The sequence below is a fragment of the Eschrichtius robustus genome, chromosome X (assembly GCF_028021215.1).
Source record: "Eschrichtius robustus isolate mEscRob2 chromosome X, mEscRob2.pri, whole genome shotgun sequence".
Classification (NCBI taxonomy): Eukaryota; Metazoa; Chordata; class Mammalia; order Artiodactyla; family Eschrichtiidae; genus Eschrichtius; species Eschrichtius robustus.
This window is the reverse complement of record NC_090845.1, coordinates 105,337,010-105,360,832: the sequence shown is the minus strand read 5'-3', so window position 1 is coordinate 105,360,832 and position 23,823 is coordinate 105,337,010. Positions and strand designations below refer to the sequence as shown.

The 23,823-nt window shown below is 44.8% G+C and overlaps 1 protein-coding gene across 2 annotated transcripts in view; it reads right to left on the bottom strand.

The window, feature by feature from the left end:
• The window catches only part of SLC25A43 (solute carrier family 25 member 43), a 38,326-nt gene extending 19,131 nt beyond the window's left edge, over positions 1–19,195 (bottom strand). For both annotated transcript variants that reach the window (XM_068533612.1, XM_068533614.1), the window contains exons 1-3: positions 18,857–19,195; positions 12,163–12,404; positions 8,581–8,753 (exon numbers count right to left, since the gene is read on the bottom strand). In XM_068533612.1, coding sequence (XP_068389713.1) covers positions 8,581–8,753; positions 12,163–12,404; positions 18,857–19,131 — 690 coding nt within the window. In that variant the 5' untranslated portion in view covers positions 19,132–19,195. The remainder of the gene's footprint in view (positions 1–8,580; positions 8,754–12,162; positions 12,405–18,856) is intronic.
• Positions 19,196–23,823: the final 4,628 nt, after the last annotated feature.

Here is a 23,823-nt window from a genome sequence, read left to right as displayed (position 1 = left end):
TGACGAATACAAGTGCTATGACGCTGATTCATCAGGCACTTCCAGGCACTGTACAAAGCGGTGGGAGGTTGCCATGAAGAGGGGCGTGTACATCAAGACTGTTTTACTCTGTCCTTTTAGCATATTTACTTATCTTGAAATGGTAACAGCTGTTGGAGCTGCGATACACAACTGGAGAGCTAAGGTAGGGGGTGGGAGATAGTGCACTTTCAGAGCGAGGATTGCAGGCAGTTTGAGACAGGGGACAAGCCGAGGTTTCCCTAGGTCAGCAGGCCGGGGAAAGGGCAGGCTGTTCTTACCTTCAGCAGGGGTAGGGACGAGCACACAGACTTGGGGCTCACCCAGCAGCAGCTAAGGTTCAATTCTGTACTCACAAGGCAGTGAGATCTCAGAAGCCGGCCCTGAACTTCATTCATTTTTAAACAAGTATCGAGTGCCTGCTACATGAGGCTATGTGCTGTGGGGACATACAAATGTGCAAGACATACGTCCCAAAGGCAAAGAGCTCAAAGTCTAGAAGGAATAATGGACACAGAAGATTACGATACAAGGAAGTATGTGACATGGGCCTGAGAGCTATAGCGAGAGGGAGCTTTGGGCGTTCAGAATGGGGAGACTTCTTCCTCTTGAGGAGGGGAGAGAAGGCTTCAGGAGGGGGCTCAGACAGGGTGGAGATGTGCTGCAATGGTGGAGAGATGGCAGAAGGTGGGGCACGCGGAGAAATGCTGTGGAAAATAAACCAGCTGGACCAGAGCGCACATACAGGCTAAGAGCATCATTTAAAAGGGGTTGTTCACCCACAAAGCTTTTGGAACAAAATATGCCCTTGGGGGTGGGGTGGGAGTGACAGTGAAAACAGCATCTGCAGTTATCGGCAGAGAATCCTGTTAGTTAACCTGGATTCTCCTACCCCGGAATCCCCTCCGAGGCCGTAGGGAACACCCCCATTTGTGGTTCTACAGAGGCAAAACACCTGCCTTTATCCATCACGATAGGATAGCTGTTTGAGGGGTAGGAAAAGCCAACTCCTTTATCAAATGAAAGCAACAGATGTGTGCTGTTGTAGGTCAGAAGAGACAGCCACGACGAGGCAGATGTCAGGTGAGATGGAGGTAGATGCTCCAGGCAGAGGGGACAGGAATGTGAAATACACTTATTCTTCAGGGGGATGGGGGAGGGGGGCTAAGATAATTTTGATTGAATTGGAAGCTGGAACAGAGCAGAGGTCAGAAAAAGGCATGTTCTGTTTAGCCCTGGCAGGATTTAACAATTTTTATTTGCCAACATTGAAAAATTGGGATCTTACATAAAAATCTGGATTTCAGGCTCCCTTGAAAAGTGGGCCCACATTTCTAAATGGCATCTATCCTTTGGAGAAGAGGAACTTGCTGCAGCCTCCCCTGGCCCACTTTGTTCCACGCTGCAATTCATATTTAGATGCTGGTCACATTTTGTGAGCACAGTGCAGTTAGCGCTCCAGAATGCTTCTGAAAGCCAGGATGGCTCAGACTGCATCGGAATCCTTATTCTCTAGGGGGTGAGTGTTATGTTACCTGCATTTCCCTACTTTCTCTTTTTCCTGTTACTTCCAAGTTCCTGCCAGCATCTGATTTTGCGACTCCTGATATAGGGGGCCTCTGTGCGACGAGCGCGGCAAAGTTGGTAAGGGCAGCCTGCCAGGCCAAGGGGCTCAGCCTTTATTCCCTCAGAGCAATAAAGGACACAACGCAGGCAGATATTAAGAAAATTCATCTGGCAGAAGCCTGGGCTGGAGGGGACTGAAATGAATATTGGCCCTGGCGATAAGTTACATCTCAGGTTACTCAGTGACTGAGTGTGTGAACTTGGGCAGGCTACAGAACCTCTCAGTGCCTTGATTTTCTCCTCTGTGAAATGGGCTTGATAAGCACAGTGCCCACCTGGCAGGTTTGTTGCCAGGATTAAATGAGATAATGAGCATAAAGCCCTTAGCACAGTGCCTGGTACATTAGTACCCAATGCTTATGATCAGTTTCAGAGTTAATCCTGAGACCAATTAGAGGATTACTGCAGTAGCCTAGGTATGAGCTGATAAGGTCCTAGATTAGCGCAGGGACAGTGACAAAAAGAAAGACCAACGTGGGAGCGTTAGGAATGAAGACCCAACTGGGTTCAAGGTTGACTGGGGGAGGGGGAAGAGAAAGAGTCAAAGACAGCTTCCGGGTCTGCAGCCTGGGTGGCTGGGGGAATGACAGCACTGAAATGCAGAACCTTGGGAAGACAGTTTGATACATACTTAGTGGTGACCCTGGAGAGGCGACGGCCAAATGGCAGCATCCGGCAAACAGTGAGAAGTGTGGGACCAGGGCTCGGGAAATGTGGCTCAGGGCGGAGGATGTGGATCTGAGCAGGAGGAACCACGAGAGGGGCGGGGCGCCCTGGCGGGAATGGATGAAGCTACGTGCGCAGTTCAGCATCTCAGGCAGGTTCAAGCATCTGTCTGAACAGCTGGGGCCCTCTCTTCACTCAGGGACCGTGCCTTTTCTGCTCAGTCAGCTGTGCCCCTTGGATACTACCTCTGTCCTTCATCTTATGTGCTTTCAGTTCAAATGCTGACCTGGCCTAATCCTGCTTGCCTTGTGAGCCCTGATGGGGTCGAAGTCCCCTGGGTAGAAAGCAACAGGCTAACACTTGGTTTTATGTTTAATGAAACAGAGACACCTAATACGGGCTGCAGGGAGGGGGGTCAGGCAGAGTTGCGGGAGACTGAGCTTGTGCCTGGTGCCTCCCTCCTGATCCTCTCAGAAGGCCCACCAGATTCCAAAGCTCCACCTTCTCAGCTGCTCCCTGGATTTTCCGGGCAGCTTATCTTCCTCTTTTTTTTCCACATGAACTGTCCAGAGAACCATTTGCTCAGGACTCCCTGGTCCTTATGGAGAGCCCACAGATTCATCAGACAAACTAATCTCCATCAGTATTTTACTGTTCTACTTGTCCTCTCAATACACTAAGTGCTGCCAGCCTCTTTGGTCCCAAGCTCAGGGCCAGGTGTGGGAGAGACAAAAGTGGAAAGGCTGGGTATATACCTAGAAGAGCTTGAGCTGAAATGTGCTGAAGTGTGGCCAAGGGCATTTCAGGCAGGGTGGTCTTGGGGGCCATGAAAGCGCCCCAGGTATGGGGGCACCTCATCCTATCTGTGCGCAGGGCTGACTCACCCCCTTCCCACCAGAAACCATCCCATCAAAACATGCACATGCATAATTTATTTACCTCTCCAGTCTCTAGCATGCCAGCCAGGAGCCGGGGTGAGAAAAAGAAAAAGGAATAAAATGAGTGTAAGCACGGTGAAGGAAGGGCTCAGCTGGTTAAACGAGACTTATGATTACTGTCATTAGTGTTCAAGAGACTTCCAACCCGATGCGGCATTAAACGGACAGATTTTGTGTGTGTCTGGATAAAGCATACATTAGGAGAATGAGACATTCAGACAAAGTGGCCAGTCGGTATGGGGGTTCAGGAAATTCCCTGTCCAGCTTGTTATCTAACAGACACCTGACATTGATTTGCTTCCTGATGGACAATGTGAGGAGGAAAGCCGATGGAATGCAAATGCTACCATTAAGTGTGTTCAGGTCAGAGCAGCCCGGCTGCCCCGCAAAGCTCTCTCCTTATAAATTCTGCGGGCAAACCCTGCCTGCTCCCACGGCGGGTGGTGGGGAGACTGTTATTAAAGCTCTCTCTTCTTGGAGAAGTTGGATTGAGTGCTCTGCAGGAACAAACAACAGCCACAACAGAATTTAGGGTTAGCCTGTTGTTTCTAGGTTCCTTACTCTCCGAACTGAAGATGTATTTTGAGCAGGGATTAGGGGGTTGTTAACTAGTCGGTGATCACCAGCTGCAAGGCTCCCATACCCTCAGGTAGTGCTCAGATAAGCTCCGTTACTGCAGCGACATCTAATGGCCAGAGAAAGCAACGCACGTTTGCATTTAAAAGCAGCCTGTGGTTCTGTTTTGGGGAGTTAATTTTTTTTAAGTAGGCGGGACAAGGTATTAGTGTTTATTAACTCCTGTAAAATAACACTTTGATCGCAACCCTAAGATTTCGCTTCCCGTATCTTTGGATGACATTTATGTTGTCATTCGTAACTGGATGCTGATCATATTTTGTGAAAACCATGCAATTGCCTCTTTGGATTTTTTTGGGTTTTTTTACAACCATCATGACTTTGCACTTATTTGAAAGCTTCTTGTTGAAGCTCTGTGTATGCATTATGCATAAGGCTTCCATACAAGGGAAAATATGATCAAATTTACCCCCAAATACCCACTTCTAGTGTACAGCATATTGTTGTGGTAGGTGTATATTCTAGAGTAGAATGTAGTGGTGGCTAGATTACCCCATAAGAGGTCATTGTTCTAGCTCTCAGGTGGAAAAAGGAAAGCTAAAAGTTTACAGAGAAGACTGAAACCTCCACCCTCACATTTAGATGTCACTGAATTTCATCTGAAACCCTTTGTGATATTGTGATGTATAATAAAAAATATATACTTGGTCTTCGTCCCCATTTCTGGCATAGAGCTCCTATAATCCTTGACATTACCTAAGTGAAGAGAGCAATAAAGGTGCCTTGATATTCATAACAAACCCCTTTCAACCACGCCTGAGTTTATGTTAATGCAGTGACTTTTGGAAAGCACCTAAGGATGGGGCCTGGTTGCCAGTAATCTAGTGAGTCAACTGGTTTCCTGAGTTCTGTGAGCCACTGTAGCAAATTAATTGAATCCAAGGATGGGGCTGTGGGAACCTCTAATTTATACTTCAGAAGCACAGGTGACAACCTGGACTTGACACCGGCATTTGAAGTGGGGGGGCAGTCTTGTGGGACTGAGCCCTTGGCCTGTGGAATCTGACGCTGTCTCTGAGTAGAGAGTGTCCGAGTTGAGTGGAACTGTAGGACACTCAGCTGCCGTTGGAGACTTCCTTGGTGTAGGGAAAAAACCCACACACCGGAGTTGGTCCTAGACTCTTACCCTTTCTCACTGACTGCTCCAACCCCCAGGCTCAAAGCCCTGGGTTTGAGCAGGCTTGCTATGGGGAGGAAGTGAGCTCACTAAACCTTGAACTCTGCATAAGGAACACTAAATTATAAGAGGTGCCAGAAAGTGCTGGCGAGACGCCTCTGGCTCTACTATTTCAAAAAGCAATCCTCAAAGCATGGAAGCCAGTGATATAAGCAGCCTTAGTTTCATCCATCTTCTGATGGCCAACCAGCGAGAGCCCATTCTCACTCCTGACAGGAAGATAAATTCCTAGGGCCAGGATGTTAAAAAAAAATGAATAAAAAGCTTGTAGTATATCATACCTCCTTCCCACTCAACCTCACCCTGGATTTTTTTTAAAGAAGCTATCTTTTTTAGAAAGAGCATAATTATCATATGAAGAAATCAACTTTTATAAGAGTTAACCATATGAAGTTGCCCTTTGGGTATGTCAAAAAGGTAGGATGTTGGCAATGTCATATGGTTCAATGTAAAGAAAGAAGACTGAAGCTATAGGAGAGATATACAGTATTCCTGAATAAAGATAGAATATTTTACATAAATTATTCCAAGTATATAGGTTGAACATAACTCCAGTCATAATCACAAGGTAGTTCTAAAGTTCATCAGGAAGAACAAATGACTGAGAATAATCAAGGAAATGTTGAAAAGAAGAGTGGTGAGGGGGTAGACGCCCTGTCAGACATTACAAGGTATTATGAAGCTATAGGAACTGAAATAGTGTGGCACTGGCACGAGGACAGGCTGACAAATCTACAGCTCAGAATACACAGCCCCAAGACAGACCCTAGAACATATACAAATATCTAGGATGTGGTAAAAGTCGCAGCACGGAGTAGTGGGGAAAAGAGAGTATTCCAAAAATGGTGCTTAAACAATTGGTAAACTATTTTTTTTTAAAAGTCAGATGATTACCTCACATCATACCTCAGGTAAATTCTAAATAAGGTGATAAGTGTAAAAATTACAACAAAAATATTTAAAGAACTATATAAGTGAATAGTCATATGATTGTGGGACGAGGTAGGCCTTTTACACAGAAGAGCAAAGTTAGAAACCAAAAAATAGTAATATATATATATATATATATATATATATATATATATTTGCATAAAAATTTAAAAATATGTATAATAACAACATAAACAGTATTAGAAGCCAACTGTCAAACTGGGAAAAATGCATGCAGTGTATGACAAAGGGTTAATATCTTTAACATATAAAGACTTCTTACCAATTAGTAAAAAAAGCTGAATAGCCTAGAAAAATAGGCAATGGACACAGAAAATTTACAAAGAAATACAAAGGACAAATTGATATATGAAAAACATACAATTTGCTTATAATCAATGAAATTCAAATTAAAGTAATCTGCCAGCATTTTTCAGCTATTATTAGGTTCACAAGGATTTAGAAAGTGATAGTCATTACTGTTGATGGGAGTTGAGATGAACCACCCCACTCACTGCTGGTGCAGGCGTAAACTTACAGCCTTTCTGGGGTGCAAACTTCATTAAGAGCCTTAGAATTATTTTTATCTTGTGGCCTGTATTTCTAGGAATACAGCTAAAGGGAATCATCACAAATGTGAAAAAATACAAGGGCTTTCACTGTGGTGTTATCATACTGAAGAATTAGAAACAGCCTGAATATTAAAAAACAAAAATTGTTATTTATGGCACGATGGAGCCAGAGATTGAAGTTGTATTGCCACAAACCAAGGAATGCTTAGGGCTACCAGAAGCTGGAAGAGACAAGGAAGAATCCTCCCCCAGAGCCTTCAAAAGGGGCATGGCCCTGCCAACACTTTGATATTAAACTTCTAGCCTCCGGAACTTTGACAGAATAAATCTGTTTTTTTTTTTTTTAAGTTATGGCACATCCATATGGTGGAATATATGTGATAATTAGAAAAGATGCTCTTAATATTTGATGGCCTGAGGCACTATCCATTATAAAATAAGTGAAAAAACCAGATATTAATTTTTATATACAGTAGGAATGCAATTTTGTGAAAAATAACTTTCCATATGCATATATTATATACTTACATTTATGCACACACACATACGCATACACATATGAACATACACAGAAGTAAAACTATTAATCATTATAATGCATAGGTGTTGGGCTTAGAGGTAATTATTATTTTCTTTTTTGTATTTTTCTGTATTTCCCAAATTTTCTATAATCTATGTGCATTCCTTTTTTTTTAATTGTGGCAAAATAAAACACACAACATAAAATTGACCATTTTAACCATCTTTAAGTGTATGTACATTACTCTTGAAATGAGGAATAATGGCTTTTATAAATAAGCACACACTAAGCAGGCTTTAAACTTGCATCTACGTTAAAATTACAATAACGTGACAATTTAAAAAATGTGTTTGGACAAAGGACAGGAAAGGAACACAACCCAGACAGATGAAAAGTTTGATGGATTGGAGCAGCAGAACTGGGTGTAATTGTGATGTGTATTGTTCTGAAGGCAGCTTTTCTTTATAGGTTGAGATAAGTACTTTCAGCCTTTTTAGTGCTGAGGTAAGTGAGGCCTGGCCTGGCCTGGCCAAGAAAGCCACGTGGGGAAGCCGGGGGCCACTGAGATAGCAGAGGGACAAGTTAGAGACCTGGGGAAAAACAAACTCAGCGGGGACTGAGCATTTAAAATTGGATTCAACTCCCCCAAGTTAATATCCAAGCAGCTCTTCAGGAATACATCGATTGTATAAATCAAGATTTGCCCGGAAGAGGCCAGGGAGGCAGGCAAGCCTGTGGATGTGGAGTCTGGAGGGAGGCTGGCGGAGAGTGAGCAGGGTTCAGGGCAGATGCGAAGCCTTGCTTGATTCTGAGTCCACCGACTCCCACCCCTGCCCTGTGTGGATCTGCCTGTAACCCCCAACCTTACTTGGACTACTCTGATTTTTCTTTGATCAAAATTGGCTGATTCTAGGCTAAGCCAATTCCTCTCTTTGAGACCTCAGATATCAGGCTTTTGTCTCTGTGGTCTGTAGAGAAACTGTGAGTTTTCCTAGGTAACAATTAGGAAAATGCAGGGCCAATCCCACTAAGACACCGGCCCATTTCAAATGCAGTTACTTCCTCAGCAGGGGAATCAGGGACTACTGGCCCCTTGCTATTGATAGTTCCTGGCTTATTTTGGTTCTTTCCAGTCTGTTTCACTGAAGTAAGGACAGGCTGTGAAGGCAAGGGTGCCCTGTCCTCGCTGTGGAGGCCGCCTTGATGTAACGGGCGGTGGCAGCTATGAAGAGAGGAAAGAAAAGCGCTTTATAAAAGACCTAAAAAAGCAGAGGATGGGAATGGGGAGGCGGCTTGGGCTCGAGTCCATTGCCCTGAGGTTAGCAGCAGAAATGCCACGGAGTGAGGGTTTGCAGGATGTTTGTATGAGCAGTCATGGGCTCCTTGGAAACCTGGCATCGCTCAGGCTCCATGTTCTTTGCTGTTGTTACCCACCCACAAACACTGCAAGCCATCCCTCCCACATACTCACAAACCCCCCCAAACATAACTCTTCACCTGCATCTTTCTCTTCACCGTGTCGAAGGGAAAGGAGAGTGTCTGGGTCACTGCGGCAGCCAGGCAGACATTGGCAAAGTTCTGGAGGAGAGATAACCGATCTCGGGGTCCATTCCAGATTTTCTCCAGGTTCGTGTAAACTAGAAGGGAGCCAGCAGAGAAAGGGAGAGCACCTGAAAAACAAGGCCAGGGAGAGGCTGTGATGTCTCAGGAAACACTGGCTTGAGAACATAAATGCCTGTGGGGAATCCAGGGAAAGTAAACAGGACCGGCTCTGGGCTTGTTAAACAAGTCACTCCAACCGAAGCAGCAGGCACTTTCTTGGGTGATGATAATGTGCTATATTTTGATACGGGTTGTGTCATTGATCAAAATGCATGCATCAAAAGATTCCCTAAATATTTGTGTACTCTATGTCGATTTTACTTTTAAAAGAGCCATAAACAAATACTGAACTCTAGTTAATGATATGCATGTTGAAGGGTTGAGGGGTGAAGTGTATTGATGTTTGCAACTTACATGGAAATCATCAAAAAATATATGACTGATGAATGGTTAGAGGGACAGATAAAGCAAAACATTAATTGAAGGAGCTGGTATATGGTGGGTATATGGGTGTTTCCAATTTTTTTTAAATTAATTAATTAATTAATTTATTTTTGGCTGTGTTGGGTCTTTGTTGCTGCTTGCGGGCTTTTCTCTAGTTGCGGCGAGCAGGGGCTACTCTTCGTTGTGGTGCGCGGGCTTCTCATTGCGGTGGCTTCCCTTGTTGCGGAGCATGGGCTCTAGGCACGCAGGCTTCAGTAGTTGTGGCTCGCGGGCTCTAGAGTGCAGGCTCAGTAGTTGTGGCGCACGGGCTTAGTTGCTCCGTGGCATGTGGGATCTACCCGGACCAGGGCTCGAATCCGTGTCCCCTGCATTGTCAGGCGGATTCTCAACCACTGCGCCACCAGGGAAGCCCCTCCAATTCTTTTTTTAAAAATTTATTTTATTGGAGTATAGTTGATTTACAATGTTGTGTTAGTTTCTGCTGTACAGCAAAGTGACTCAGTGATACATATATCTTCTTTTTCATATTCATTTCCATTATGGTTTTTTACAGGATATTGAATTAGTTCCCTGTGCTATACAATAGGACCTTGTTGTTTATCCAGGCTGTTTCCAATTCTCTTAACTTTTCTGGGTGTTTGAATTTTAAAAAATAGAGTGTTGGGGAAAAAATCACTCCCATGAAAAAAAAGTTAGTGGGCGGTACTTAATCAAGTTTTGGAGACTAGGGGGGAACTGATCTCCAGCTGAGAAGGAAACATTCTGTGAAACCTGAAGAGTGAGATAGTAGTGGTGAGGAAGGTTACTTGCCCTTGCCCCTGGGAATGATGTGGCCATATCAGGGCTCAGTGGGTACCCTGCACCTTATGGCAGCCTCACCTTTCTAGGAAAAGATGGTGAGCAAGTAGTGCAGTAGTTGGCACTTTGAAACTTCCAGAAACTTTGGGAGCAATCTGAAGTTTACACAGGGACTAAATTTCTCCCTCAAAATGAGATTTAAAAGAGGGGCTAACACTAGTGGGGTTGCTCATCTTTAGAAAAATGTAATATTTATTTAATAAACACATTAAAAATGACGCACCAACCCTACATTTTCCTTCATTCAGAAAACATCTGTGGAGTTTATGCTATGTGATGTGCCCTATGCCAGGTGCCAGGAATATACAGAGGTGTAAGTAGGCTAATTCCTGGAGATGCTCACCACCTAGTGGGAGAGACAGACAGATGACATATGCCATAGTAAGGGGGCTATACAAAGTGCTTTAGGTACACAAGGATCAGAGGGATTAATTTTGCCTGGGGGAATCAAGAAGGACTTCACAGAAGAGAGAACTTTTCAACTGGGTGTTGAGGAATGAGTAGGAGTTCATCAGACATTGGGAGAGCAGGCAGAGGGAACAGCATGTACAAAGAGAGTGGTATTTCCAAGAAATGCAAGTATTTCTAGATGGCCAAAGCAGGAGTACAGGTAGAACGTGACAGGAGATGAGGTAGGAGGGGCTGGCAGGGCCAGGTCTGAAGGATCTAGTATGCCACAAGGAATCTGGGCTTTTCCCTGTAGCTCACAGGAGTCAGTGAAGGCTTTTAAGGAGGGCAGTGGAAAGAGGTTGGTGAAATGATCAACTTGCACTTAGAAAGATCATCACACCCTGGCAGCAGGGCACAGGGCGGACTAGGGCAGCAGAGACCCAAGACTGGGACTAGGTAGGAGCGTCTCATAAGTGTCTGCAGGAAAGATGATGATGAGAGTGTGACCTATGGCGGAGAAGATGGGGATGGAGAAGGGGGCAGACTTGAGAGTTAAAAGAGGTGAAATTGACAACACTTGTGGCTGAAGTGGGCGTGGAGTGAGAGGAGTTGAAGTGATTCTAGGTTTCTTCTGGCTTGGGCCACTGGGTGAAAGAAAGGTGGTCTCGTTCATTAGGGAACACAGGAGGGGGGGCAGGTGTGCGACTAACGAGGCCATCAGGTTTACTCTTGACTTCAGTGAGCCAAGGGAGCATCAAGTGAGGGTGTCCAATAGCAGGCATTTGTACTGCCATTGGGAAGTGGTAGTAGTCAGTGGTTAAGAGAGAGGGCTCTGGGGTTATATTGCTGGATTCTTCCACTTTCTATCTGTGACCTTGGGCAAGTCACTTAGCTTCCCCAAGCATCTATTTCATCTGTAAAATGAGGCTTAAGTGGGGAACTGTATGCAAACCATTTAGCACAGTGCCTGGCACATAGTAAACTGCACTAGATGTTAGTCATTGTTATTATAGAGATGAGATTGGGAGTCATTAGAGTATAATGATGCTTGTTCAAGCCACTGGCTTAGATGAGGCCACCCAGGGCGGGTATGGAGGGTGAGAAGAAAGCTAAGGCAGGAGCTGGGGGATAGTGACACACAGGGGGCTGGCATCGTCAGATGAGCCAGATAAGAAAGAGCTGCAGAGAGGTGGGAAAGACATCTAGGAGACAGTGGGGTCCTAGAAGCCAAGTTTCCAGAATAGAGTGATCGATCTCATCAAATGCTGCAACAAAGGTCAGATAAAAGGCAAAAGTCTACTGGATTGGCAATTGGGGGTCCTGGTGACCTGTGCACGTGTAGCCCTGGCAAAGGTTCCAAAGACCACAGAAGCTACAGTTGCTACCCTGGTTGTGCTCATACGTATACCGATGCACACAGAGACTCTTTCCTGCAGTCAGATGGGGAGTGTGTGGGACTGTCTTCCTATCAATTTGTGCTGAGCCACATGCACTCTGTCCTACTCCCTCCCTGGGATATAACAGACCAGAGTTAGGAGTGGGGTGTATGGCTATGGAACAGAATGAAGCTAATCGACTCTGTGTGGATTGAATCCATATGACCTTGAACTCGGTTAAATGGATTTAACTGGTTACAAACAAAGGTATACAATACATTCATATATATATATATCCCTTGAACTCAATAAAATGGATTTAACTGGTTACCAACAAAGGTATACAAGTCATTTGCATGTATCAAAGAACACAGTCTTTTCTTGGGCAAGGTGAAAAGTTCCATCTTACCTAAAATAGTAAGGGACACCCCTCGATAAAGGGCCAGGAACCCTTCCTGTTGATAAATAGTAGAAAAAGCATGGAGGATCCCCCTGTAAGATGGTTCCAGCATGTTCTGCACAATTAACCGGGTTTTGATGAGGTCTGTAGGATATGTCACGATGGTGGAAACCATGCCCGCAAGACTCCCAGCCATGATGGACCTCCACTGGGAGATGTGTCCCAGGTCATCCGTGAACAGCACAACAAACCTGGGAGAAAATAGGGAGAAAAAGTCCAAGGGAATCAGCCATGGATTGTGCTAGAGTGCTCGATGCTACTTATTGCAAAATTTCCCTGCATTTGAAAGTGCTTTACAAAATGAAAATTACTAATGTATTAGGATTAATGAATAACACATTCAATTCTACACATTCAATTATGTTCATATTAATGACTATGATTCTAATTATATAAAATTAGCTGTTATAATTTATATAACAGCTATAAGGAAGAGATACCTAACCCTCTTATTTCTATCTACCCTAAGTCCTCACTTCATTTCAAGCATTTCCCCCTTTTATCTGCATAACTGTCAACCCTGGCTTGCCTGTGGGGTGTAAATGAACAGAAATACTTGGTAAATACGGAACTGGAATGTGCTCCTTTGATTCTGTTGCAACGTAAATGAAATTGCTTGAAACGATGACTTTGAGCATCCCCAGTAATTGAGTTTTAAAAAATATATTGGTTTAATAATTATAAGAGAAGATGTGCCACCCCACCGTCAGGGAAATAACAAATAAAAACAATAACACAATACCACTTCTCAACCAGCAGACTGGCAAAGATTAAAAAGTCTGATAACATCAAGTGATGGTGAGAAAGTGTGGAAACAGGAACGCTCACCCACTGCTGTGAGAAATGTAAATTGGTAGGTCACTTTGCAGTATCTAGTAAAATTGGAAAAATGCCTACTTTCACCCCAGCAATTCCATTTCTAGGTGTATATCCTAGAGAAACTCTTGCACGGGTACATATGAAGACACATACAGCGTTGTTTGTAAGTGAAATCGAACCATCTAAATGTCCATCTGTAGGGGAATGGATAAATTGTAGAACAGTGATACAATGATACTTTAGTTAAAATGAATGTGCTTAGAACTATGTATTTACACGGATAAATCGTAAAAGCATAAAGTTGAGTGAAAATAGCAAGTTGTAGAGTGACCTATGGTGTATGATAACCATTTGCAGCCATCTCTGTATATCCACAGGTCTCAGGGCCCCATACGGATACCAAAATCTGCAGATGCTCAAGTTGCTCATATAAAATGGTATACTATTTGTCCTCTCGTATACTTTAAATCATCTCTAGATTACTTATAATCCCTAGTACAATGTAAATGCTAACTAGTAACTAGTTGCTGGAGTGTGGCAAATTCAAGTTTTGCTGTTTGGAACTTTCTGGAATTTTTTCCCCCAAATATTTCCAATCTGTGGTTGGTTGACTCCATGGATGCAGGACCCGAAGATACAGAGGGCTGACTACATTTAAATTAAGAAACACATCCACAAAACCATATATTATACTAATCATGGATAGATATAGATACTTATAAAAAAGTATAAAATAGACCCCCCCCAGGAAGGTGGAGAGTGGATGGGACTGGGAATGAGAATGAAGGGGACTTCAGCTTTATCTGTAATATTTTATTTCTTGTGTAAAAAACAGATACTTGAAGTATCTTTTAAACTAATTATCTTTCGTGCTGTCAATTCTGCATGGTGGGTATATGAATGTTTGCTAGACTATTCTTTGTGTTTCTCTGCAGTTTCACAATTTAGTAAACAAATGGCTTTGGGTGGACTTTTCTAAATGCAGAATAGAAAGCCACTCTGTTACAATCCCTCTTTCTGGAAGCAGTGCATCCCCAGTCATGAGGGCCTACCTCGGCAGAAATTGTTCTAAGGGGACTTTTACATGGTGCACGTTCCCTGGCCAGGAAGCAAAGGAATTTTACTCATTCTTGCTGATGAGGACAAAATAAAAAAAAGGGCTTGGAAACCAGGAAAAATAATATTTTCTGTCGGAGGGTGGGGAGGGGAAGAGGGAGAGGGATAGCAAGGATCTGAATAAAAAGAAAGTGAACAGAGCTAGGCTAAAATAAAAGTATTGTATCTTTTTAAAAATGAGAGCATCCCCAGTTCCTTGGCTTTCCAAGCTCCAGTGAAGTTGTGTATTTCCTGCTTTTTCAGTTTGGCAGCAGGCCAGGGCCCCCTCTCTGATAAATAAGACGAGCCAGAGTTCAGGTGAAACCACTGAAGGGGTTCTAGGACGGCTCCTTGGCTCCCAAGTAAACACTGGTCGATTAAAAACATCTCCTTCAAGCTGTAGGAAAGTCTGGACTTCATTCTGTCACCCTACCTTAACTGCACCAACTGAAACAGTCATTTGAGTGAACCAGCAACCTTTTAAAGATGCAGGTAACTAAGCTGGCATTCACCAGTGGGCCATCTGCCTCGGTTTCGCTGCCTGCACACTCCCTCGGTCCTCCCTCCTCCTCCCCTGGCCAATCAAGTGGCAGGGGAACCTTAGCCGGGGGAGGGGAGACAGGAAGTGGAAATGCTTGGCTGGGGGGGTGGTCTGCAGCAAGCGGGAACAATCTAGAAGAAGCAGGAGTTTGAATGCCAAAAGAAACACCATTCATTCTCATTACCTCCTCCTTATTCCCCATCCCGCGCGCCACTCCCAGGGCATTAATGCATTCATTCCCCAGTCACTGAACATCCACACTGTGCCAGACACTGCGCTAGCATTCAGCATAGATCTTAAGAGAGTTCAACAGCCCTGCCAAAGAGATGACTGATAGGGGCAACAAGAGAGGCATTAGGCCCTTGGTTCTCTGAATGACTTGATGAACTAGGAAGAGGAGCTCTGTCTTGTATGAGTTTGTTTTATAAAGTAGGGTCTTGCTATCAAATATACAAAATTTAAAAGAACCACCAAAGAAAGTCCTTCTCCTCAGACTTTTACTATACAGAGACAAAGACTACAAATCGTTCCTCTTACAATCAGAGTCAAGGCAGGGCACCCCTGATGGGCCATCAATTACATCATCCTGGTCCCCTCATCTTAAGTGCTCGTCTGATTGTGTGGAGCAGCAGTGTTCCCCTTTCTGCTCTTCCTCCCACTCCTACACACAGCACAGGAGCTTCTTCCAGCGAAACTGGATGAGCTGGTGAACAGCAGTAACCCCGTCCTCTCAGGCACATGGATATTACACACACCCTGGATGTATGTAGGTAGAACTGCCAACACTTCAACCTAACACAAGTTAGCAGCCAAACACAAGCTCATGAATCGATTACACAATAAGGAAATGGTGTTGGTTATGAACAATTTCAGAGTTTCAGGGACCCAAACCAATGTTTCTACAGCTAGACAAACAGTTGTGGCATAAAGTTGGGTGAGGGTCTACTATTTGATATATTTGAAAGCCATCCATTGTGTTAGGTTTTATTTGTTTAGCACAAGGACCTAGCTCCTAATAGACTCTACTGAGTGGATTCTTTTAACTGTAAATCCAAGTAAGGAGACACTTCAGCATCACAATGTTGGGCAGAGCCCTGCACTAAGGAGCTAGAAGACCTGGTTTCAAGCTCCAGCTCTGCCATTAATTGTGTTTGTGGACAAGTCACTGAACCACTCCATTTTCTGAACATTCTGGAGGTTTATGCTTAGTTCAAACCCATAATCATAGGCTGTACCATTACCCCCAACCAACTGTTTTGCAAATTCATGGTCAGGAGGGTAGAGATTAATCAGTATAATGATGGACCCAAGGTATTGTCTTTATGTAGGAAGGCTGGCACCATGATTAATCAACCACTTTGCTGTCCATCACTGAAATATTTCTTTTTAATTTCCAGAAAGAAACTAATCTTGCAGGAAAAAATTATTAGCAAACCTAGCCTGGGTAACTGTCTGTTCTTCCTCTCCCACACATCTCCTCTTCTCCACTCCCACTGTCATCAGCCTATTTCAGGTGCCCTCAGCCGCCACATGGACTAGTGCGACAGGTGGTCCTGCCACCCCCCAGCCTCCCTCCTCTTTAGCCGTCCTCCACTGCTACCAGGTGACAACAATTCCTGTTGAACTGCTGTAATCACAGTACTCCCCCATCAAAAATCCCCCACAGCTACCCTTGCATTCCAAGTAAAGTCCAAACTCCTTAATCTGGCCCTCCAAGATCTCATTCCAACCTGCTTTTCTGGCTGTACTTGCCATTACAGCCAGAGACACACCTTATGCTCCAGTCACGCTGCATGCCTTCCCACCTCTGTGCCTTTGCTTGTGGCATTATCTGCAGTATCTTTCTCCCCAGCTTTGCCAGAAAACTCCTACTCATTCTCCGAACACCAAACTCCGATGGTTTTTCTCCACTGTGACATCTTTACATCTTCTCCTCCTCCTCCTCCGTCATCAGAGGTGTGAATTGCTATAGCACTTTATCCTAGCAATCACATGCTATGGACACAGTAGTTTTATTCTTTTGCTCTGTAAGCTCTGGGACACAGGGACCATGCCCCTTTCATCTTGCATCATCCCCAGCATCATGCACACCATGGTCACTTAATGAAAGCAGAGAGAAAGGCAGCATGAAGTAATAGGGCATGAGCATTGGAGTCAGAAGGCCAGGTGGTGGAGCTCAGCTCTGTCACTGACGAGTGGCGTGGCCAATCTGAACCCAACTGTGCATCTGTAAAGTGGGCATACTTCGTGCCCTGTGGACCTTACAGGGAAGGAGGCAGGTGTTGTAAAAATCCAACGATTTACACACACACACACACACACACACACACACACAAAATGGTAACTAGGTAGAGGTGATGGATATGTTAATTAGCTTGATCGTGGTGATCATTTCACAATGTACACATATATCAAAACATCAAGTTGTACACCTTAAACATATACAATTTTTATGTCGATGATATCTCAGTAAAGCTGTTAAAAATCCAATGATATGCAGTCAGCCCTCCATATCTGTGGGTTCCCCAACTAACTGTGGATTGAAAATATTCAGGAAAAAAATTCCAGAAAGTTCCAAAAAGCAAAATTTGAATTTGCTGCACATCAGCAACTATTTACATAGCACTTACATTGATTTACAGCGATTTACATAGTATTTACATTGTATTAGGTATTATAAGCAATCTAGAGATGATTTAAAGTGTACAGGATGACTGTATAGGTTACATGCAAATACTACCCCATTTCCTACAAGAGACTTGAGCATCTGGGGATTTTGGTTGGGGGGGCGTGTCCTGGAACCAATGCCCTTCCGGATACGGAGGGATGACTGTATATATTCTAGATGGTTAGCAGCAAAGCCACAGTACTTAAACCAGCCTTTGAAGTTCTGCTTCCCTCCCCTTGGTACACATTCCAAAGGAGGAGTTCCATACTTTGTGGAGAGCAGAGTGAAGTGGGGAGAAACTGAGTCATTAAAATTCAGAGGAGAACTGTTTACAGACTGCAGGCCAGATGTTGCTGAGGGAAAGGGGGCTGGGGAGGAAAGAGAGCCTTGACAGAAATGCCCCACGATCTCACTACCCTCCCTTCCTAGAGAAAGAGAAGGCAACTCTATTCCCAGGCACAGGTGAAATGAGCACTGGCCTCGAGGACTCAGTGATAAGGAAGATTCCATCGGGCTTGTTTGTCAGCTGTCAGGTGAGACTGCCAGCTCTGGCCTACCAGAGCCAAAGGCAAAATCCTTTGACTGTTAGCCTCCAAGGCCGACCTACGTGGTCAAGACTGTGGGCTGTGTTTCTCTATTCTGAGCCAAGGCGTCTTCCGAGTTGGCAGTGTGCCCAGCGAATGAGGAACACGGGGAACATCCCCCCAGCTGCAGAAACATCTCCTCTACCTGAATTTGCATCATTACCGCTTCATTCTTTTAGACTTTGTTTCCAGTTAAAATGCAAGTATCTCTGAGTTCTTGAGGAAGCTTTTAAGAGTCATCTGGCATTACCTTTTTAGATGTTTTCCTAAAATGCAGCTGTTTTGGGGGGAGGTGTTAAAAGCCCAAAGAAGGAGTCCAGGGAGCAGCGAGGTTGGAGCTGCTTGCAGTTTGGGGAAGGGAAGCTGCAGCCTCTGTAGGACCCTAAAGTCCAGTTTCTTGGGGGGGTGGGGAGCACCGAACTCCGTGGCCTTTTTGTCGCAGTGGATTGGGCCCTGTGCCCCTACCAAGCACGTTCTTCTGGGGGCTCTGACACACTTCCATACACGCATCTTCAAAAGGGTCTCTCTCCCAAGCCAGCCAAAGCAAAATTTCCAAGTTGGCGGATGGTGGGAAGGATTAGGGGCCATCTCTCCGGAGATCTCTTCACTCCTTCCCCCCAAATCTCCTTTGGCCCCCTTCCACCTCCTCGCCCGTCCAACCCGGTCAACCTCTCTGGGCCAGAGCTGCGTCCCCACAAAACTGCACCCGGCGGGGCAGGAATCCCAAGAAAAGGTGAAAAGGAAAAGGTGGGGACTGCGCTTTGGAGGCCAGAGAGGTTGCCTTCTGGCCCGAGGGGCTCCCGCGCGCTTCGGAAGGGGGCTGTGGCGCGCCGCTGGCCGGATCCCGTGCACCCGGGCGGCGTCGGGCCGCGGGACGCCAGGCGGCGGCCTCCCGGGCCCCGGGCCCCGCCCACGCCGCCCGTGCCCGGCTCTTACTTGCGGTAGGCAGCCAGTTGAACGGCGCTGCAGGGGAAGAGGCGCAGGCAGGCCACCGCGTTCCCCTTCCACAGGGCGCGGGGCCCCTCGGCCCGCCAGACGCGGAGCCCCACGCCCCACGGCCCCCGGGCGCGGCTGCGCACGACGCCGACCTGGGCCAGCACGGTGGCGAGCTCCAGCGGCGCGGTGAGGCTGAGGCTGAGCGCCCCCGCCAGCCCCGCGCACAGCAGCCGTTGGCTGCCCGTCAGCCGGCCGTCCCGCCGCCAAGTTGCCATCGCGCTTCCCCGGCCCGAGCCCCGGGCGGCCGGCAGATCTTGTGGCTCGGGCCTGGGGCTCCCGGGCTCCGGTGCGGGGGGCGGGCCAAGCTCCGCCCGGCGTAGGGCGGACCCGCGGCCCGGACGGGAAGCAGGTCCGCGCCCCGGCCGAGCCGGCCTGGGGCCGGGGCGGGGTTGAGGAAGCCAGCTCGGGGCTGAGGCTGCGTCGGTTTAATGTCTGCTCTTCGGCGGGTACGTTTCTGTTTGCAGTTGAGAAAGAGTCACCGCGTTCTCTCAAGGCCTAGCCCGCTCCACTTCTTGCGTCCTGAATATTCAGTGCCCCCCCCACCGCCTTGTTTACCCCTTTTTTCCTTTCCACGTTCCACCTTGCCTCCTTCCTCCCCTCGCCTCTGTTCTCATCCCTCCAACCTTTTTTTCTGCCCCAGGAAAAAGCCTTACAGATTTCCCAGTGCAGAAGGAAAAATAACCTTCTTTAACATACACACGATATCAGACACTTGAATTAGGTTTTTCATACATTTACTCCTTTAATCCTCAAAACAGCCCTTAGTAGGTGTGTCCTCATTTATTGCTCTCAGTTGGAGAGGCTGTAGGTGTGGTGGTTAGGGCCAGGACTCCAACATGCGTTAGAATCTTGGCTCTGCAGTTTACCAGCTGTGTGACCTTGGGGAAGTCACTCAACCTCTCTGTGCCTCAGTTGCTTCATCTATAGTTTCTTCCTCTAGGGGTTGTTGTATTAAATGAAAAATGATGCAGGTAACACTACAGATGTGCTAGCCATGATTAGATGTTATTTTACAGAAGTGGAGACCAAGACAGAGAGATTGACTTGCGATTGACTTGCTCTAGGCACAGCTGCTAGACGCCATCAGGATTCAAATCTAGGTCGGTTTTATGCCAGCATCCACTACCAGCTACACTAACACGTCCACGGCGACTGCAGAGTGTCTCTCAAGTAGAGACATTTTCAGTGGTTCTGCGAGCTAAGGGGACAACAGAGGCAAAGAAGGGTTAAGAGTGACTTGGCCAGGGTCTAAGAAGGATTTTGATAAGTTAAAAAAATTCCAAACTTCTCCCTGTTTTCTCTTCTTAAAAAGCCATATCAGTAATAATAGTGAAAAGGCAGTCTAGCAGTACATTAGTAGAAGACATTACAGGTACACAGTTGCTTTTAGGCTTGTATAGTTATTTTCTACATTTACTAACACACATGATGATAAAGGATCCTTTTCTAAAAGGCATTGCACGGCTTAGATCAAGAGGACTTGTTCTACCTATTTATGAAACAAACAGGCAGAGAATATACTTGTGGTTGCCAAGGGGTATGGGGAGTGGGGGAGGGATGGGTTTGGGAGACTGGGATTGGCAGATGCAAAGTATCATATATAGAATGGATAAACAATAAGTTCCTACTGTATAGCACAGGGAACTATATTCAGTATCCTGTGATAAACCATAATGGAAAAGAATATGAAAAAGAATGTATATATATAACTGAATCACTTTGCTGTACAGCAGAAATTAACACAACATTGTAAACCAACAATACTTCAATAAAAAAAAAAAAGAAATGGAAAAAGAGGACTTGTTCTAGTTACAGAAGGCTTGCTCTGCTCTCAACCACTGGGGATGCTTATTTTTCTTGTTTTGTGAATTCGCCTGTCTTGCTGTAAGCTAATTTCACGGCTGTGGGAGGTTGGAGAAAGTAGGTTTATGACTCTAAAGACCAGAGGACACTGGACTTTAAGAGGGTTTGAATTGGAATTTGGGGGCTACAGTAAGGGAACCTTCAGTTACCAGTTCTGTCCTAGAGCACTCTGTTGGACAACAGGACTAGATCCTAAAGGTCCTTCAGGGAGCTCTGCCCTGGGAATGGAACAGTTGATGCAATAACCACATCGTATGGAGATTGGCTCAACTGGGTTGTATTGGTTTTGTTTGGTTTTAAGGCAACTTGTGTGAGCTTTCAACTTCATCCACCTTGGGAACCAGGTATACCCTTTTCTTTAGCACTGCTGTTCTTTTTGTCTTCAGCAGGAATAAGATGTTCAAGTGAGCCAGAGGCAGGAAGAACCAGTTTAGTCTTCACAGCTGTGAGCCAGGAGAGATCGTGAGTTGATGGTATATTTTAACCTCGAAAGTAATTTTTCACAGCAGGAACCTTGCACAGTAAAATGAGTAACAACAAAGTATTTATCTGCTGCCTTCTGTCTTTTCATGATAATGTGCTAACGTAACAAGGTTTGTTCATATTTTACTCAGCCAGAGTCTCATTCATTTGCTAAGCATTGGGAACATTATGTAGATTGATCTTAAACATAAATCAGTCCTTGAGGGTGTCCTATATTTGGATTGTGACTTGTAGACTCAAGCTAATCTCATTGCCTCTTTTTCATACTTGTTGAAAAGTCTGTGAAGAACATAGTAAGTTCTCCAACTTTGGAAAAGGATCTCCAACTTTGGAAAAGGCACACGATGTGAAACTGGAGTGCTGTGTTAAAAATAAATTTATGATAACTAAAAAAAAGAAAAAAGAAAAACAGGAAAGAGGCAGTAAGCAAAGTAATCTTAGAAGTAGTATTGTAATATGAGGAAAAAGGGTGGCTGGCTGATTCAGGCCAGCAGGCAGCCTCCTGTCCTCCTCATCAGGCCTTGGGAGATGCTCACAGTTTTTGATTCTCCAACTCTCACTTTTTGTTTCTCTTCTCACTGAGTTAAATCTTCTGTTAGTACATTACCTTAGTTTAACTTGCTGATGTTTCTAAGATTATAGTTTATCTTGCTATATTTATACCAATGTTGGTTGATTCCTGCTCTCTTAATTTGTATTTTATTCTTTAACCTTATGGAATTTTGTAAATTGCAAAAGTAGAATATACCTGTCATACCAAAAAAAACAGTATAGAAGTGTATTAAAGAAAATTAAGTCCCCCTGCGCATCCTCTGAGGTAACGTTAGAGCAACCAACCTTAAGAGCTTGGGGGGGGTGTGTGTGTGTGTGTGCCTACATCTTTCCTGCAGTCAAATGCTCTACCACTGAACTATACCCCCTCTGCTGTGTGCATCTTTCCTCATCTTTTTTTTTAATGCACAGACAAATATTCATTTGTATGGATTTTCCCCCCTCTCACTCCCTTCCTCCCTTCTAAAGAAAAAATATAATTCCATTGGAAGGATATAAAAAAAACCCTGATAATCAGATTATCTCTAGGGAAGAAAACTGGGAGAGGTAGGAACAGAGGTGGAAGGGAGATTGACTTTTGACTGTGTGCCCTTTTGTACTGTTTGCTTTTTCCCCTCTTTTCTTTTTACCACCAGTATGTATTATCCATTTAAAAAAAAAATCTCTCCGCCATCATCAATTTCCCCTGAAACATTCCCATTAGCTGCAGTGTTTCTGGTGATATTTGCCTTGCCATGAGGGAGGTGTTGGTTTTGAAATGTTGAACAACTCTTGGTGAAGTTCTGAATGAAACAAAATACAATCTGCTTTCTATTTACATGGTAATTGCATTCTTGGGAAATTCTGTGTACATAAACACTGTGAGAAAAATGTTTTGTATTTTAGAGTTAAGCAGAGTTAAGTTTTCAACTCTGATAATTAGAAACAGCTTTTCCACCTACATGGATGCCTGGTGGGATCTTTGAAAGCCATGAAGGATGCAGGACAGTCTGGTGCATTGCAGATACGCAACATCCTTGCCCTGCCCATTAAATGCCAGTAGGGTACCCCAATCACTCCGGCTCCCCTCTCCCCGGTGTCCAAAATGCCCTCTAGGAGACAGTGCCATTCCTTTTGAGAACCACTGCTCTAGCTGCTCTCTCTGGAAATTTCTTTCCTCAGATATTTGCAGAGCTGGTTCCTTGTCATTCCAAGCTTAGCTTAAATGTTATCTCCTGTCAGAGGGCTCGCCTGACCACCCAGTCTACACAGCCCCCATTCACTCTGCCACATCGCCCCATTTCACTTCTCTGTATAGCATTTATCCCTATCTGCTCTTTTTCTTTTCTTGGTTTATCGTCTGTGTCCAGCTACCAGAATGTAAGATCCATGAGGGAAGGGATGTTGTCTCTTGTTCACAGCTGTGTCCCCTGTGCCTGGAACAATGGCTGGCACATAGTTAGTGCTCAGTAAACATTAGTTAGATGAATGAAGGATGAAAGGAAGGAAGGAAGAAAGAAAGGAAAGAAGGAAGGAAATCTTCAGTTCTACAAGTTGGAAAAGATTAGCAGAACATAATGTCTTCACGAAATTATTTATTTAGGTCATATATGATAAATAGCAAAAGATTAACTAGATTCACAAGATTGGTAGATTTATCAATTCCCAGTGAATAATATCAGCTTTGTCAGAAATTGGATGTTTGCCATTTTAAATTTCCAGCCACATCTGTAATTCTAAAGTGAACTGTGATATCTGACAGAGACTCTTTGTCCCCAGTCATCATTTTCACCATGTCTTGAGCAGCAGTTTTGGCAAGTGTGTCAACAATGACTTCAGCAGCTCTGACCTTTACAGTTAAATATAACACTATAAAGTGTGGCTTCCATAGCTTTTGCATTTCTCTCCCTTGGCACACTGTATTTAACTTTAAGCAGTGTTTGAATTTCCTTCCATTCCGCTTCAAAATTTTTGATGATGTTGAGGCAGGAAGGGTTCATATCAAAATGTGTGAGCCTTCTCCTTCTTTC